The 18,177-nt window shown below is 38.2% G+C and overlaps 1 protein-coding gene across 1 annotated transcript; it reads left to right on the plus strand.

The window, feature by feature from the left end:
* The first annotated feature begins 7,371 nt into the window (after positions 1–7,371).
* Positions 7,372–17,656, plus strand: LOC115921208 (synaptogenesis protein syg-1-like). Its single transcript, XM_030978440.1, has 11 exons — positions 7,372–7,696; positions 10,445–10,543; positions 10,989–11,309; positions 11,599–12,088; positions 12,450–12,607; positions 12,979–13,287; positions 13,599–13,752; positions 14,019–14,164; positions 14,550–14,672; positions 15,105–15,721; positions 16,253–17,656. Exons 2-11 carry the CDS (start codon positions 10,474–10,476, stop codon positions 16,259–16,261), a joined length of 2,397 nt encoding a protein of 798 aa, XP_030834300.1. The 5' UTR covers positions 7,372–7,696; positions 10,445–10,473; the 3' UTR covers positions 16,262–17,656.
* Positions 17,657–18,177: the final 521 nt, after the last annotated feature.

Below are 18,177 nucleotides of genomic sequence, written 5' to 3' on the forward strand. Positions count from 1 at the left end.
CCACTGTTGTCATATTTGTAATCCCATTACCTTATTAATCATAAGCATTTTACCAGAGCATTTCTAAAAAAAAGCTTAAATCTTTTATATAAGTTCCTTCTTAGATTAAAGGAACTTGACCAGTGCTCAAACTTTATAATTCTTTAAACCCCAAGAACCAATCATGATGAAGGTTATGATCGCTCTGATGGCCCTGGTGGTCCTAGCTGCAGCTTTCGATCAAGAAGAAGCTGAGGTTGATTTCATCAAGAGAGATCCAGTCCTCCAAGATTACTTCATGGCTGAGAAGAGGGGACAGAGCATGAGGAAGTACAAGGGTAAGATAATATCAGTATTGTTAGGTCTTTACGACGGATATTCATCTAATAGATGACGATGATGAGAATCATGTAGTTTTTAGACCATGAGTTAAACAAAAAACAGTTTACAGGGCTAAAGAAAAGACAAGAAATTTAAAAAAAGTCGAAAAAGAAAAGAAAAGAAGAGAACAGAAAGGAAATGAAAACAAAATGAAAAGAAAAGAAGAAAAATGAAAAGAAAAGGTAAATATAATATAAGGAAGTCAACATTGTTGGAGGATGAGACTGTGTACATTGTATAGAGATTATTGTAAAATGTCACAGTAAGTTGCTTTGGTTAAGACAAAACTCAGAATATTGTCAGATCGCTAGGTCTTAAATAGGCAAAATAATAACGGGGGAATTCATGTCTCGTATATTCCATCGCCATCTACATTGAATAACAGAGATGTTTACTTCTTGCGATTGTGGTTTTCAAATAAAGTAATGAAAGTATGCATTAAATTGTAAATGAGTTTCTTGTTATGATGCTCTTCCATGTTTTATTTTTCATTTAGCGTTCCGTTATTTGTCCATCATGTTATCTATTTAAATCATTCTTTTAGTTTGTGAGACCCAGTTCAGCTCAGACCAGACCTGCTGGTGCTCTCGCCGTAATGGAAAGTTCGCTTTCTGCGCCGGTAAGATAACATTGTATAATAACCAATCGTAACGACTTAAGGAGATCAACGTAAAGGGCATTCCCTATATGCCGTTTATTATTGTCCTTAAAAGTCACGTTAGGTTTGCCATGTTCGCACATTTCAATAGGGGACTGTGGGAATTGTCTTTGGTTGAATTTAAATTGTTTGTCTTTTCCATCTTTTAACAAAACTTAATCCAAGCACAGCCCCGTCCCCCACCCCTCTCCCCAACCCACCGCACACACACATACACATGTTCGCGACTTTCATTTCGAACACATTCATTTTCCCCACAAGCTGATCTACCATATCATTTGCGAGTAAATTTATAAGAATTTAAGAAAGAGTTAAATTATCTTTTAAAATCGTATTTTGAAGTAATTACAATTGTCTGTTTGTTAATTTGTTAGGTTTTATTTGTCATAATTTTTTTAAATGTTTTTGTTTCGCCACATTGCAGTGTTGATACTCAGCATGGTAATACATAAATGCAAGCTTGATTTAGGCTCTACCTTGTCATGTAAACCTTGTCCATTTGTGTCTCTTTCTATCTTACTAGGCGCTGCTGGTGGTGAGGGCATCTAAATGTCTCGACCTTTGACATCTGACCTCATTCAACTGATCGATAATGATGTCCCAAAGCAGATATTTTTGTAGGAAATCATGTTAATGATGGTTTTCATCTCATGCAATACATGGCAGCAGCCGTCAGCGATATACTGGTCTATTTATGTGTGAATCTTTACTATGGCAAGAAATAGAATTAAAATGTAGAATTATGACCCGAGCAAACACTGGATTCGATAAATCATTCTTACGTGATTATTACATTTTTTTTCAGTGGATTCATAAGAGATTCTGTATGTTTGAGTATTGTGATAAGAGAGAGAGAGAGAGAGAGAGAGAGAGAGAGAAGAGAGAGAATGGGGAAAGAAAAAATATAGTGATTGGTGATTAAAGAGGGAGAGAGAGAGAAAGGTACAAGAGACAGAGAGAGAGAGAGAGAGAGAGAGAGAGAGAGAGAGAGAGAGAGAATGGGAAAAGACAAAATATAGTGATTGGTGATTAAAGAGGGAGAGAGAGAGAGAGGTACAAGAGACAGAGAGAGAGAGAGAGAGAGAGAGAGAGAGAATGGGAAAAGACAAAATATAGTGATTGGTGATTAAAGAGGGAGAGAGAGAGAAAGGTACAAGAGACAGAGAGAGAGAGAGAGAGAGAGAGAGAGAGAGAATGGGAAAAGACAAAATATAGTGATTGGTGATTAAAGAGGGAGAGAGAAAGAAAGGTACAAGAGACAGAGAGAGAGAGAGAGAGAGAGAGTGAGAGAGAGAGAGAGAGAGAGAATGGGAAAAGACAAAATATAGTGATTGGTGATTAAAGAGGGAGAGAGAGAGAAAGGTACAAGAGACAGAGAGAGAGAGAGAGAGAGAGAGAATGGGAAAAGACAAAATATAGTGATTGGTGATTAAAGAGGGAGAGAGAGAGAAAGGTACAAGAGACAGAGAGAGAGAGAGAGAGAGAGAATGGGAAAAGACAAAATATAGTGATTGGTGATTAAAGAGGGAGAGAGAGAGAAAGGTACAAGAGACAGAGAGAGAGAGAGAGAGAGAGAGAATGGGAAAAGACAAAATATAGTGATTGGTGATTAAAGAGGGAGAGAGAGAGAAAGGTACAAGAGACAGAGAGAGAGAGAGAGAGAGAGAGAGAGAGAGAGAATGGGAAAAGACAAAATATAGTGATTGGTGATTAAAGAGGGAGAGAGAGAGAAAGGTACAAGAGACAGAGAGAGAGAGAGAGAGAGAGAGAGAGAGAGAGAGAGAGAATGGGAAAAGACAAAATATAGTGATTGGTGATTAAAGAGGGAGAGAGAGAGAAAGGTACAAGAGACAGAGAGAGAGAGAGAGAGAGAGAGAATGGGAAAAGACAAAATATAGTGATTGGTGATTAAAGAGGGTTAGAGGAGAAAGACAGGCAGAGAGAGAGAGAGTGGGAAAGAAAGAAAGAGAGAGAGAGAGAGAGAGAGGAAGAGAGAGAAAGAGAGAGAAAGAGAGAGAAAGAGAAGGATATTCCATGGAAATCACAGGCATGACAGGATCCGCATTACGTTTTTTTTTATTGGAAAAGAAGTTCGTCGAACATGCGAACTTATTTTTCTACGATTTTCTTTCTGGTGTTCCCTTTTCAGATGTTCTCTATCCGTCATTGTTATTATGTGAGAATGAAATAAATATGAATGCCCAATTCATCAAAGTAGTTCTAATTCACTGATGGCCCAAGCTCGACAATATACACGAGGTTATGGTTTGTTGACTTCATGCTCCTTAACCCTCAACGTATAGAATGCCAAGCATTTTTTTGTTAAGGGTAAAGACCAGTATTGGAAACGCCCTAATTTAAAAAAAAAAATGAAATGAAAGCTCTTATTACCAATCATGTAAAAGAATATGTTTTGAATAATACATGATGATACAAATTTTGCCGGGAAACCGCCTACTAATTGATATATTTGGTAAATTAGTTTATCTCTCACAGTGTGAGAGATAAAAAAAAAACGCACGTGTCGCGCTCCTATGCGTAGTCCCATTTTCATCTTTCTGTGTACAGTGCTTGTAACTTTATGAATACTGGGCCAAATTTCTTATCATTTGATGATTCCAGAACCTTGCAGTACATCTATGCTAGATGATCAACCTTTTCTGATCGATTTCACAACGTTTCTTTCACAATGCAATCGCATAGCCATAGCTGGTCTTTATCTTTAAGGTTGACTTTTTATATTCTAGCCATGCGAAACATTTGTCTCAGAAGGGTCTCTCCTGTTTAGAAGTCCCATAATGGTATACTATATGTTATATACTTTGAATAGTGCCCAAGGAAGAAGACACTAGGATTAAAGCAGAAATTTATACACGACAAACGGGAGAGTTGTCCGTGACTACGTCACAATCCACGTATATGTTGATGTTAATATTTCTAACATTCATAATTCTCTTATTATTGACCCGATTTTTTTGTCAGACCTTTACCATTCTGTTTCTCTCATTTTTCTGCTTACAAAAAGTAACATACTACGAAGGTCGGTTCGCCCTCATAAAAAAGGGTACAGTCAGGCAGACGCAAACAATGGCAGAGGTTTCCATGGTACCAACCAAGCCATTCAGTCTCGCATTGGGAATGTCTGTTATTCATCTCGCCGTGTTCATCGAAGGAATTGAAGAAAGGAAGAATAAATGTTTGTTGACGGGTTTTGAATTGTTTGAAAAGTAAACGTCCCATTAGTTTCTCAGCCAAAGTCCTGAGTTTATAACACGTTTTAGCCATCAATCACGACGGCGTCTATTCATCCTATTCACATCGACAGAAATGAATAAAGGAAAAATGAATGTTTATTGTCGGGTTTTGAATTGTTTGAAAAGTAAACGTCCCACATACGTGAGCTGCTCTGTCGATCTCATGCGACGTGCACCTTCATATCTGTAGTTGGCACGAAAAACTGCTCCACGCGTGTGTCGACTTTTCAGGCAATCTACAGGTCTAGATTGCCTGAAAAGTCGACACACGCGATAGTCTTGGACTATATTCCGCGCGTTTCGAGGGTCGACCGATTTTGGGTCTGTTTTGTGGGCATTGGGGCCCGTTTCTCTAAACCGTCATAAGTCTAACTTCTTGACGAACCCATTAAAACGCGTGTTATTGTATAACACACGTTTCAATTGGATAGTCAAGAAATTAGACTTATGACGGTTCTGAGAAATGGGCCCCCTGTGGCTAAACTCGACAGATACGGTCAGACTGACAACCTGTTGGTCAATGAGTTAGACGGTCTGAGTACCTTTGAGGGGCCAAGATGTTTTTGTTTGTGTGTGGAGGGGGGGGGGGGGGGGTGTTGACTGTTTCGGGACAGGTTCCCATACTATACCATGCACCTGAACTATTTGAAAAGTAGAACATTAATTTGTTCGACTGTACAAATATCATGATTGTGAGTCCCTGTGGAATGGATGTCTGTTCATCCAGACGATACCTTTATAAAAGACATAGCCTTTATGATGTACTTAGCGGTCATAATGTAATTGATTCTATGAATGCTCTCAGTATCCGTCATACCACCTCAGACTACCCCCTAGAGAGCATGCTCGTTATGTGAAGAGCCGCAGTGTATATATAGAGATCGTCATAACCACGTGGTTAACATGATCAGACAGAATTTGTTATACTGTTCTTGACTTAAGAGATCTTAATAATGTTATTTCTATTTAAAAGTATAGACCAGTTTTGGAAACGCCCCCCTCTCTCTCAACAAAAAATGGAAGCTCTTATTACCAATCATGTGAATGAATATGTTTTGACTAATGCGTGATGATACAAGTTTTGCCGGGACACCGCCTACTAATTTTTATATGGTACATTATCATATTGATCGGGCATGGATAGATATCGCGACTGCACTTCAATATTGAACATTTGGGCATATTTTACTGTTTTTTGCGAAATTAGTATTGCCATTTAAACCTCTGAAGGCAATATTTAAACGGCAATATTAAAACATTATTGAATGGATATTTTGCAGCCAAAACCATTGAACCGCAATTTTACCACTACCGGTCTATATCTTTAAGTTGTTGTTCTCTAATATTTAATAGTTTATCTTGTTTATGCTTATATTTTGTGATTTTTACTGTGAATATTTTATATCTTTAAATCAAGAAATAATCAATACTGACCTAGTAAATAAGACCCAATTGTTAATGAGTTTTTTAGTCTTTCATTGGTCATCTTGTCAAGTTATTATTGTTTTATTTTCCTTTAGTTTATTATATCATCTTACTCTTTGCATTTATGTGAAATTTAACTTGACTAATAGATGAAAGTGAAATTTCAATATAAAATCGTACACCTGCAGAAGAGGTGAAAGGTGAAAACTAAAAACAGTTTTCCTCATGTTCTTTTTTATGTTCGCCTGAAGAATTTCATATAGAACGTTTGTCTCTGAAAAGAATCGCACTTGAAATGCCGTTTTCGGTACGTGACAAGTGACAAGAAACAGATGAAGTGTTATACCAAACATTAATGTCATTGTCCCGCATACCAATTTCTGTGTGCTGTGCACGTGTTCTTCAACCATTCCTTTATTTTGATTATTCCAAAACAGTACACTGGTATATGCTTAAACAAAATAATCTTTATGTCGCGTAGACCTAGGCCTATCATTGTTTCCAAATTGCCTCCAGGCAGTTTCTTTCATGAACCAATCCCTGATCGGAACTCAAGTTTATTTTTAAAATCATTTTAGTGAGGGAATAAATCTTTTTTTCTGTCTGCTTTACTGACAAAATTGAGAATAAAACCTACAATTGATGAATGTCTTCAATCGTCTCGAAATTATTTGAGTGAAATGTATCTCACTGTTATCTGATTAGTGTATTAACTTTGTTGTCATTGTGTCGGTTTTTAATTAATTCTGAACAATCCTGCAATTTCTTGATTTTTTTTTTAAAAGGGGACGACTTGTGTGCCAGTTTAGGTAGATATGTGCGCTATACAAATATAAAACTCTATTCAACTCATAAAAATCGTCGGATCAAAATGTGACTAAACACACACATACAACTTGATGGAACGCAAGCCATGTGTAATTCTTCTCAGCATCAGTCATGCTACAAGCTTGATCAGGTTCTTGTAAACACAAACAAAGGTTTTATATGTCTCGGATTGACACCTCTAACGACGAGAAGAAAGGAAACTGACCACGGGTCTTCATGGGGTGTGTTTGGAAATCTAAATCGACCGATTCATGGTCTCAGCTGCATGGACCTACTATGCTCTCAGACTCAGACACAACTTCTTTTCTGAACTTACCGCACGGCGTGCATATCAATAGGTTTTCTCTTTTTTAACGACAGGGAATTTCTTTAGTAAAAGTCGCTTCAAGCAGTAAAGCGAACCCTTTCATAGTACTAAATAGCATAGTTGGTCAGTCAAATGGTCGCTTTGTAAGAGAAATTTCCTTTTGGTACGGCCTTATTGATTGGCGGGAAGTAGCCTTGTTTACTCACAATATCCAAGGAAACAGCCAATAGGCATTGTGCTTTCAAGCATGGCACGTGCGAGAGTTACGACAATTGGATTAAGCAAGCACTCCAGATCTTTAGGAGATGACAATAGCGGCGCGGTGGAGACTGGTATCTCTTCTCGCATACATTACACACTACATTGAAGTGGTTAACCGATGCGTGGAGTGGCAATGAAGGGAAACCAGTCCAAACTAACTGGATGTAATGCAGGCCATGGCGGACTGTTTGGCGGGTTGACAACGGTTGCCAAGGACGTACTGTTTTCTCAAGTCTCTACGAATAACACACACCAACAACGCTGTTTGGTATAATGACCTACAAATCCGAGGTTCATTCTCATACTCGCAATTTCAGCACGATTGTACATCACGTCTTGTTATCTTATCTCTCTATCTCTGAGACTTGGGCCAAACACATGGTCATTGGATATTTGTAATACAGCATTCATATCGGGATATACTACTTGGTGTTATCACTGAGAGTTATTATTCTAGTTTATCCTACGGTAATATTATAAAGGTGAAACTATAGCTTCATCGCTGCCAGTGATACTTTGATATCATCAACCATTACCGACTATTAGACGACCATTGTTGGATTCTTACACCATTCGTCGACTGGGAACTGGTTTTTACTCAAGGTAAGTCTGTCGGTTATTTGACTTATTTCATAGTCGGAGGAATTCAATAAATGCTCTGTTTTATAATTAAATGTTAGATAAAAAAGTTTTTTTCTACAAGACATGTGTTGGATGTTCTTCATGGTTAGTTAACCGGACAGATCAAATCGATAAGAGTAACATATTGAATCGGAGGCCATAGATTTAGGGGCGGTGCCCTTTTTCGAAAGAAATTATTTCATTCTCTTAGTTTTATAATTTCTTCAGTTGAATACACTTTCTGGAGTTCATCATTTACTATGAGTATATATATATATATATATATACAACAATCTTTTTACGTTTCCTTAAGTTTTAATGAGGTTTTATGATGTAAATAAGCATATAGACATTAACCGTCTGTCATTCCATATTTACTTTTTGTTATTAGATTTTACAAACTCAAGCTCCATTTGTGTGCTATATTTCTTATTATTCCTGCGTACTTTTGCACAGCAAATGATAGAATTTATCTAATGCAGACACATCATTTTAATTATATATCCTTTATGCGTGTTTGAATAATGTTTATGTTGTTGATATATACATCATTGTTATTTTGGTACTTCTAATAAGTTGTTTAAATGATCTAGGTATTTATCTATTCGGTCGGAGTCTCTATATGATAAATCATAAACAAAGATAATGTTGTACTGTTGATAAACTGCTTAATGTCCCCAGTTGGCAGGTGAATTAACTGACACATTTCCAATGCCGTTACAAGTATTGCTGTGCCATTACGTTTCTAGTGTACACTCTGCTAGTAATCAAGGCATTCAAGATATAAGAAAGAATCATCGCTCGTTGTATATAAATATTATCATTAATACTTATACTCATTTAGCACGAGTTGTTATGGTATAACAACACTTTTAATGTTTCCTGTTCTGGTCCACGTGTGGACACAAATCCAAATTATCCAATGGTTATAAACATGGAACAAAAGGCGGACCGGTGCTCCATACTGTATCCCCATGCCGACACCCTATAAACACGCACTACTCCGTATTCATTGCATAGCATTGTGCACTCTCTGTGTTACTCACTGCAGTTCTCTGCGTGTTTTGAAGTAAAGGGGTATTATAAAAGATTGCCTCGTCCTTAATCAACTCTCTAGAAGTGTTTGAAAATTACAGGAGTGATAATCCAGTATTTTAGGAGTCATATCAGGATCACTTACATTTCGTTTTTGGGTAGAAATGAAAACTCACAAAGTGGAATCCACTCTGGATTTGTACGTGTAATTCTAGCCCACACTTTGTACCTTGAAGTTGAAGTCTGAACAAAGTGACTCCTAATATGATTTATGAAAGAATGGATTTTCATGCTTTCTTATTAAGAGAAATTTAAAAAAGTGGAATACCGCTAATATCCTGATTCACTGATAGTTTGTGTCCGCCGGGCCCGTTGCTACAGGGATTGCGAAAGAGCCACCGCCCATATGACTCATTCCTGTATAATAGTTGTTTCTCTCTCCTATTCTTCAAATTGCGTTCTTCTTCATCAGGAGAAGGTTTCTTGAGGTTAATCAGTGGTTTGTAATGTATATCATATTTACGGATTATATTTATTTGATTTGCCAGCACAGCAACAAAATGTCTCATTCAGAGTTTTATTCAGAATTCTATTATTATTACCATCATTACCATAGCAATTATTTGTTTGTATTTTTTATCATCACTACCATCATCATCATCATCATCATCATAAAGTGAATAACTGAAAAAATGAAAATAATTTAATTCAAAGCTACGCGACTAAACATAACTTGGTTATAGAAACATATATTGGTTAACTTTGTCGTTTAAATGTCGTGTGTGTATATGCAAAGAAAACCTTCGACTCCAATTTTATTACGGAAAAAAGAGCTTATTACATATAGCAGTGTATACTAAATGACTAAATGCAATTAGCATATCATTATAGCCCCATCAATAATACAGGATTCGACGCATATACAAATTGACCATATCGAGCCAATGAGGCATGATTTGTTCGATCATATTAATTTTTCCTCCGTCCTTCCATAATCCTGAAGTATTGCTAGATTAGGCTTCTGCCAATTTTGGGAAAATAACAGAAAGAAAAGATTCCGTATCAATATTATTAATTGTTTCGTGCATTTTGTGCCATTAAAACCAAGCAATAACAATATTTTGAAAGGTGAACGCCATTGAACTTTTAAATACGATTACACAGTTGAAACTAAAAATAGTTGGATTAATTGTTGAATTAGCCGAGACTAATTATAACGGGTGTCTTTGTGTCAGACTATGCCTCAATACTGGTTCGATGATCCTACCAACGCGTTGCTATGGTAACCCATCCAAAGCATTATTTCTCTCTAGGGACGATACTGGTATATTATGGATCACACCTCAGCATTGTATCGGAAAGTCGATGGCGGGGCCTTGAACATAATTAAAAATGGACAGCATACATATATGAATTTAGAATATTTGATATAGATATATGCACGGGTATATGCTAGTTTTTTGTTATTGGTTGGCTCTGGTACAAACAATTTTGTTGTCCATATCCGTTTTTGTTCTCGATTTTTAAATGCGGTTATTGATCTGAGGAATTTGTGGTTTTGATCGTATATCCTAAGGCGTATACTCCCTTTTATGTGAATGTAAGCATGATGCATCGTATCCTTCATGTAGGCAGTAGATCAATTATATCACAATGACTTCTAAGCGTCTATCTTCCAATTCTTTTTCTCTACAGTTTTCTGATTGGATTCATCACCGTCGACAATGATGACGCGGTTGCCATGGTTACGAGGGATAGCGGTGGTATCCATGATACTCCTCTCCATTAATCAAGGTAAGTGTATTCCACCTCGTCCTATTTCAATGAAAAAACACGATTTAAATGAAAATGTAATAAGTCTCCAAATATATTGCTTCACTAATGAATGATTAAGCAAATTTAGCAAATGCAACACAGGGTTTATATGCAGTCGGATTTACCTTAGTGATCAACTTTGGTCCTTTAGTTTCCGTTTATTTTGTCCGATTTCGGCTTTCTCTTCATTGTCATGGCTTAATTTGACGATTTCAAAACAAACGGTTTTATTATGTTTCATTAACTTCCTTCTAACAACGGTTCTGAGCGTTTTGCATTGCAATTATTATTACCCTGGTATTTGGATTCCATTGCTAATCCGCACATGCTAATGCACACTCTCCGCTCCCTGGGGAGTCATATTCCGGTCAGGCGCCATTTAAATTTAAAATTGTTATAACTCTTGTTTTGGTTGTTGTCTTAGGTTCTGCACAGCAAGCCTTCCAGATCCAGCCCGACCCCACATACGAGCGTGTTATCGGTGAATCGGTTATCCTCCTCTGCTCGGTAACCGGCAAGGAAGGAGCTCTGACTTGGGTTAAAGACAGTGCTACGGCCATCTCAGCAGATCGAGTCATCGTCGGATCTGGTGATTATGAGATCACAGGAGATGACGCAAGCGGGAGCTATAATCTCCTCATCATGAATCTGACTGAGAGTGATTCTGGGAGCTACATGTGCAGGGTGTCAGCAGCAGGATCAAGCTCTGCTCTGAGCTCATCAGCAGCTCAACTCACCGTCTCACGTAAGTCGGAATCTTTGATGGCGATTTCATCATGGACCTAAGAACATTTATCAATCCAAGTTTTATGCCTCAGTCTCAGTGCGAACTGACTCTAAGCTGATTCCAAACCGACTGGTCATAAATCAAAAACAAGTTTAATTTTAATTAATTTTGGTACAAAAAATAGACTTTTATTATTTGAAGTTTAATCTACTTTGGAAACACGTTAATAGCTCATGATAACCATGTGTCCAACAAGTGTCATGCAATTAACGATAATGTTTTGTATTTTTCATTTTGTATTTCACAGCGATTCCAGTCCAGGCATTCAGCACTGGACCCAGCGACACTCCGGCCCTTACCGGTAACTCCGCCACTCTTCTATGCGTCATCGAAAACAAAGAGGGCACCGTCGAGTGGCTTAAAGACGGCTCCGTCATCAGCGAGGACTCCGCGATCACCGACACCTCTCTCACTCGTTACAGCATCATCGGTACGGCGTCGAACGGCGAGTTTAACCTCCAGATCGTTACTCTTCAAGAAAGCGATATGGGGACGTACAGCTGCCGCGTGAGTGCTGCAGGGGACAGCGACGCCATTGCTTCAGGAAACGCCGAGCTGACTGTTCGAGATGCAAGTGAAGTCCAGAGCATTGTGATCCCACCGTCTGATGTGACAGCTGTAGTTGGTACATCGGCTACCATGGTATGCTACGTGTCGGCTCTATCAGGGTCTGTGCTCTGGATTAAAGATGGCGTCCAGATCAGCAGGAATAGGGAACTAGTCAACGGAGATGCAAGGTAAGCATTCTATCAACCTCCAGTTTAAACACCTTAACGGCGTCTTTTGGAGGAATCCTACCAAGTACCAAGTAGCAGTCCACCATGTCCACATACATGTATACCATACCGTAGAGGGATTACGATGCGACCGACAAGGGGTACATATTAACAGGCTTCAGATCACAAACCAACCGGTCTTTAAGCCTTAGTATTCAGAGGTTCATTTTGGGAAACCCCTAATTCCCAATGGCCAGGTTGTTAATAAAGAGTATGGTTAACATCTACGATGATATAATATTACTTGTTTGTTTATGATTGTAGAGATGGAAACAATTTATTTTTGAGAGATAACGTTGTTTCCCTCTTCTGTTGTTTTCAGCGGTCGTCTGTCTATCCAAGGCACCAATGAGGAGGGCAAATATGAACTGTACATCAGTAGAGTGGAAGAGAATGACCAGGCCATCTATTTCTGTGTCCTCTCACAGTCGGAGGTAGATTCCCCCGTGTCTTCATCGCCTGCAACCCTCACAGTGGAAGGTATGTATCATAATGTCCAAACTTAACCAGTCTAGAACAAATCATTCAAGTCATGCCTCCAAACTTACCTATTTAAGGATCAAGCGCCTTTGAATCCTTGGTTAAAATAACGACATCTAAATGTTGCGAATCATCATCATCATCACCACACTAATCACACTTTCATGGCACTTAATACTTCGTTTTTAAGCGCTTTACTTCGTAAATATCATTACCCCGGTCGTATATATAATACATGTTTATGAACTTATAACACGCATATACCCATGATAGATCAAGGCGTAACAAGACTACTTTGACAGATGACTTATCTATGTAAAAAATATGCAACCTTATATTCATTTCTTTCCTTCTCATTTCCCCCTCTTTAGCTGCTATTGAGCCAAACACTATGTCTCCTGAATGTTCCTTGACGCCCGCTTCAATCCTGAGCGAGGGAGACACCGTCACAATCACGTGCGAGTCATCAGGGGGAGCCCCCCAGCCCACACTGACCTGGTCAAACGATCTCGACGCTAACACCTTCTTCGGGAACCAAACCGAAGATGATTCCAGCGCGACCAACTCGGTCACTTTGGTATTGACCACGGAGCTCAGCGGCGCCGTCTATACATGCAGGTCTACTCATCCAGCTTATACCGAGCCAAAGGAATGCTCACTTCCGGCACTCCAATTTGCTCGTAAGTTATCAACCCATCAATCAATCATTTAGTTAATCTTTTTCAGTTATTGGAACCATCAACTAAATAAGCATTCCCTTAAATGTTTCTACTCATGATGTATGAACAGGATCGCAAAGCCTAATTATTATGTTTCCCTATGGAAATCATGTTCGCATTACGTGATAATTAGCACGTTTGTACATTTAATAGGAGACGCGAAAGCATATAGAAATTTAAGTCGGTTTATTTGTTTGAAAGTCTTCTCGATTGTGTGTTATGAATTACTTTCAAAATATATAATTCTTTTGATTTATTTTTGTCCTTTCCAGTGATTGCTACCATCAATGTTACTACTGATACAAGCCGACTTACCATCGAGGAAGACAAACCTGGTGAGATCATATGCAGTGCTGTAGGTGACCCAGTGGTCCTGGGGTACAGATGGTACTATAACGGAGCAGAGATCGGAAATGATGATGGAAGGTTAGTAACAACACTTTCGTCTCTTCACTGAATCGGGGGTGCTCTGACATCGGGAAATTATTTCACGTTGATTCCGGGTATTTTGAAAAACACTTTTATCAATAAACAACAACAATATGTACTCCTCCAAATAACAGGGAGCTCTGAGTAAATAATTTAAAATATGTATCATTCCGTTGCTATGTATATATTATCATGTAAGCCATCTCGAAGCGCTAACACTGCAATGTTTCTATAACGAATGTTCTGATTGGTTCTCTGTTCAGGTTTGTCATTGAAACGACCAATGGAAAGGATTCATCTACGCTGACCATAGGAAGTGCGACACTCAGTATGGATGACGCTACCGTGCAGTGTGAGGCATTCAACCGTATTGATCAAAGACGTACAAACATTGTATTAACTATTAAAGGTATGTACCCTATGTTACAAGTGTGATTTACACTATAACTTGTAGCTCTAATATATAAACAAAATGCAAGTTAATATAATCATTATGTTTAATAAGCATGGCTATTAACTTTTAGATACCAGAAACAAGTGATTTTTTACTTTTGGGCGAGCGAATCAATGAGCAGATTGTGGCGTTTTGTCATCTCTGTGAGTGCTGTAAGAAGGGATTTTTGTGTGAGTTTCAATATGAATCTAAGCGAATCATTGCCATGCAGATCATGCATCAATTCTGTTTGCTTCCTCTGATTAAAATAATATTTTCTTTTGATATTTAGGCAAAATGCAATTCATTTGTTGAAGATTTAATACGCTAACTTTGTTTAAATAATGTCTCTCTTTTACAGAGGATAATTTGACGACCTATGTGCTGGCTGCCCTTGGTCTGATTGCTACTATCATCTTTGTGGCGCTTGTCATTGGATTCATCGTGTGGGTGTGCCATAGGATGAACAAGAGGAACAGAACAAGTAAGTTATCTTAACTCCCAAGTTAAGGGACAAGAGTGGTGCCATAGATTCTATGCTATGTCAACAGTTTGCAGACAGTCATAGGGATTCGAACTAAGTAAGATTGTGGGGAAAGTTAACATACCTCTCCTGAAAGGATTTTTCTTAAAGAAAAGCTGTATCCAGTTTGGCAGTGTCGGGATATGTATTTGAATAACATGGAGTTTGTTGATATGCATGATATAGGACAATGTCCTAAAAACCTTAGACCTACTCACAATCAAACCCTCGACAGCCCTTCACTTTGATAAGTACAGTCAGTTGATTTTGTTTAAACAAAACTGTAGTTTCTTTTCAACTAAAGGAGGATTTTACATGAAATGTATATATGTTTTTCCTTGAGACGATGGCAAACTTATAATGTGTCTATGTATTTCTGGTTGTTCCTTCTAGTTCACCCTGATGCTGAAGCTGATGGCATGACCAAACAGATCCCCAACAAGAACTTCTTCATTGGAGCGACTCACATGGACAGCATGCAGAACGGTGGCATCACGATGGATGCTGTGGACGAGAAGAAGAAACACAAGAAACACCGAAAGCACAAGACAGACAAGAAGGACAAGAAGGAGAAGAAGGATAAGAAACACAGGAAGGATAAGTCGAAGGTCCTTGAGCATGATTCCTCCAGGGCTCCTAACCCCCTAAGCACGCGTGATGGTGATCATGAGGGCCTCCCGACCATCGCAGGGTACATCCGACCTAGTGCAGGACGGGACCCAGGAGTCTACCCTACCTACCCACCCATGTATCCCATCGACGGACACTCTCCTCTTCCCCATTACCAAGATGGCTACCCACAGGGTGGACCAAGCTCGGGGGACAGGTCAAGCCGAAGGGATTCAAAGGACAGACCGGTACAGAATGGAAAGATCTCACTGTCACCAGGGGAGTATCAGAAGAGGGATGAGTACGAGAGGAAGCTGAGAGAGCTCCAGGGGCTCAGGTCTGATCTGGTCGTGCCGGAGCCAGAGAAGAAGAAGAAGAAACACAGGAAGCATAAGAAAGATGTAAGTTTGTTGACCTGAAATGACCTTTGACCTTAACCTAGTGACCTGAAATTCTACTTACATGATTGAGGATACTTGATAACTCTTTAGTCGAAGTTTCATTCAATAAAAACTTATACTTTCAAAATTATTTTAATACATTCCTCTTGTTTATTATAGCACAATGCCTCTGATAATATTGACAAAATTCTTCCGCCAAACTAAGTAGCCTAGATAACCAGAAAATGGTCACCGTTAACATGATGCATTTATAGATGGCCGCTATTCAATGTAAATGGAGGATGGAAAGCATTTCTACCTATCAGCAAAATAATGTTGCTATGTATCTTACGAATTAAAAAATCTTTTCGAGCAAAGTCATCTTGATAAAAGTATATGAAAATTTGCATTTCGGCAATTTATATTTAAAGCAAACTCATCTAATGAAATAACAATTAGTATGGATTTTCTTTCAATTTAATTTTGCAAATGTTTCAAAAATTGTGCACCCTCAATCTAATTCTTTTTCTGTTTTTCATCTTTTCTTTACAGAAATCCTAGAATACATCAACATGAGCAAAGTGTATGAAACAGATGAACAGCGATAATTATGCTGAGAGGTTTTACAACCGAGTCACATTCTTGCCATGTTTGATATCACTCCGCTAACGACTGGGGCTACATTCTGTCACGTGACATTATCATGACGTCATCAGGTCCGTGTAAAGAGAAGACAGTATTATAACCTGATTAGTACTGGTTTTATTCTGAACTAATGAATATTCATCATCCTGTGCTGGCAAGGTCGAGAGGCTTTCACCTGATTGGTCTAGAGATGGATTAAGAAGCAATATTTATGAACTTTACGACGAACACCAAGAGAGCGTCGCCATTCATGACAAAGGGATGCACGGCGAATGAATATGGAAACCTTGACTGTTGGACAGAGCGATTATTTTATTGTGTATACTATTTAGCTACAAGGTTCTTTTTAATAAAGAATCGAAGCAGGCTGTCAGCGGCCAGGGGAACTGTCGGCCTACGAGACCGACTGACCAGGAGACCGACACTGTCACACGGTCTAGTGAACACTCAATTAAGTCTGCAAAAGCCTCGTGATTTCCGCTCGTTAGTCTAGTATTATTAGACTATAGAGGGATGCTAAGTCCCCTAGGCTGTCGGTCTCGTGGGCTGTTGGGTCTCGTTGGTATTCTTTCAGTCTCTTTGGCTGTAGCAAAGCTTTTCAACTCGTTTATGTAATGATTGTGTTTAAGCAGTCTCATATTGGACATGATTTACTTGTACAGGGGCCAACTATTAAAGGAGTTTGATTTTGAGAGTTTGGTTTGTTACCTAGGCAATATTTCTTATCTTTCTTCCTTTTTTTTAGAACAATAGGTATTGCAATGTCTTTCAATTGTATTTCATTTGATACCGATTTGTGCAGCTGTCAACTCAGATTATTTTCTACTGCTATTTTTACCTTGGCTGAACAAATATGATCATTTTAATATTGCATTCGAAATATAATCTATTGATGTGTCAAAATCGAATTTAATTATTGTTTATAATTAGGTAATCACATGGTTTTAAACAGTTGATGAAACGAAAGAAAATACATCTAGGAGAGAGAAATATTCATTTTGAAAAATACAGTTATATATTCAAAGACAAAGTAGTAAGTTCGTACAAACTTCGAAAATCCCAATTTCTTTCATTACCACATTGCTTGTATCTCGTTTAGTTTTCTTTCCATAGAGTTACATATACGTATCTGTTTCACATTCCCGTATTCTCTTAAATACTATATATTTAATGAATTCGATTTTAATAATCACTATTATTATCTTCATTTATGAGTGCTTGAATACAAAATATAAGATCAAATTTGGATATGCAAAGCGATATTTTGAAATGTTAAAAATAAATAAATATGCCATGACTGATCAAATTATATACAAAGACTTGGCTTCATTTGTACGTCTGAGAAGGACAGAGACAGACGAGGATGGGATGGAGAGAAATAAAACGAAAGAGGGAGGGAGAGAAAGAGAGATAGATAGATAGAGAGAGAAAGAGAGAGAGAGTGAGAGATTTGTCACGTTTTGGTGGTGATAGAATGAAGAATAACGAAAAAGAAGACGAAGAGGAGAATGATGACGTTGTTGAACAGAGAAGAGAAAAATAATGATATTAATAATAATTAAAAGAAGAAGGAAGAAAAAGATGAAGGGGAATATGATGAGGTTGATGGTGAACAAAGAAGAGAAGCAGAAGAAAAAGAAAAAAAGATGGAGGAGGAGGAGGAGGAGGAGAGAAAGAGAGAGAGAGAGAGAGAGAGAGAGAGAGAGAGAGAGAGAGAGTGGATAATGCTGATGACGTTGATGATAATAAGAATAAGAGTAATCGAACATTGAATATGATAATATTGAAATTCATATTTTTTCCTTCAAAAGGGGGAGGCATATCTACAGAAA

The sequence above is a fragment of the Strongylocentrotus purpuratus genome, unplaced genomic scaffold, assembly GCF_000002235.5.
Source record: "Strongylocentrotus purpuratus isolate Spur 01 unplaced genomic scaffold, Spur_5.0 spur5_scaffold_1, whole genome shotgun sequence".
Taxonomy (NCBI): domain Eukaryota; kingdom Metazoa; phylum Echinodermata; class Echinoidea; order Camarodonta; family Strongylocentrotidae; genus Strongylocentrotus; species Strongylocentrotus purpuratus.

Excerpts from the sequence above, each read along its gene's own strand:
- LOC115921208 (XM_030978440.1), top strand. The coding sequence starts at position 10,474 with ATGATGACGCGGTTGCCATGGTTACGAGGGATAGCGGTGGTATCCATG. Across the intron at positions 12,608-12,978 it reads TGCAACCCTCACAGTGGAAG|CTGCTATTGAGCCAAACACT; the intron begins GTATGTATCATA and ends CCCCCTCTTTAG. Across the intron at positions 14,165-14,549 it reads CATTGTATTAACTATTAAAG|AGGATAATTTGACGACCTAT; the intron begins GTATGTACCCTA and ends TCTCTTTTACAG.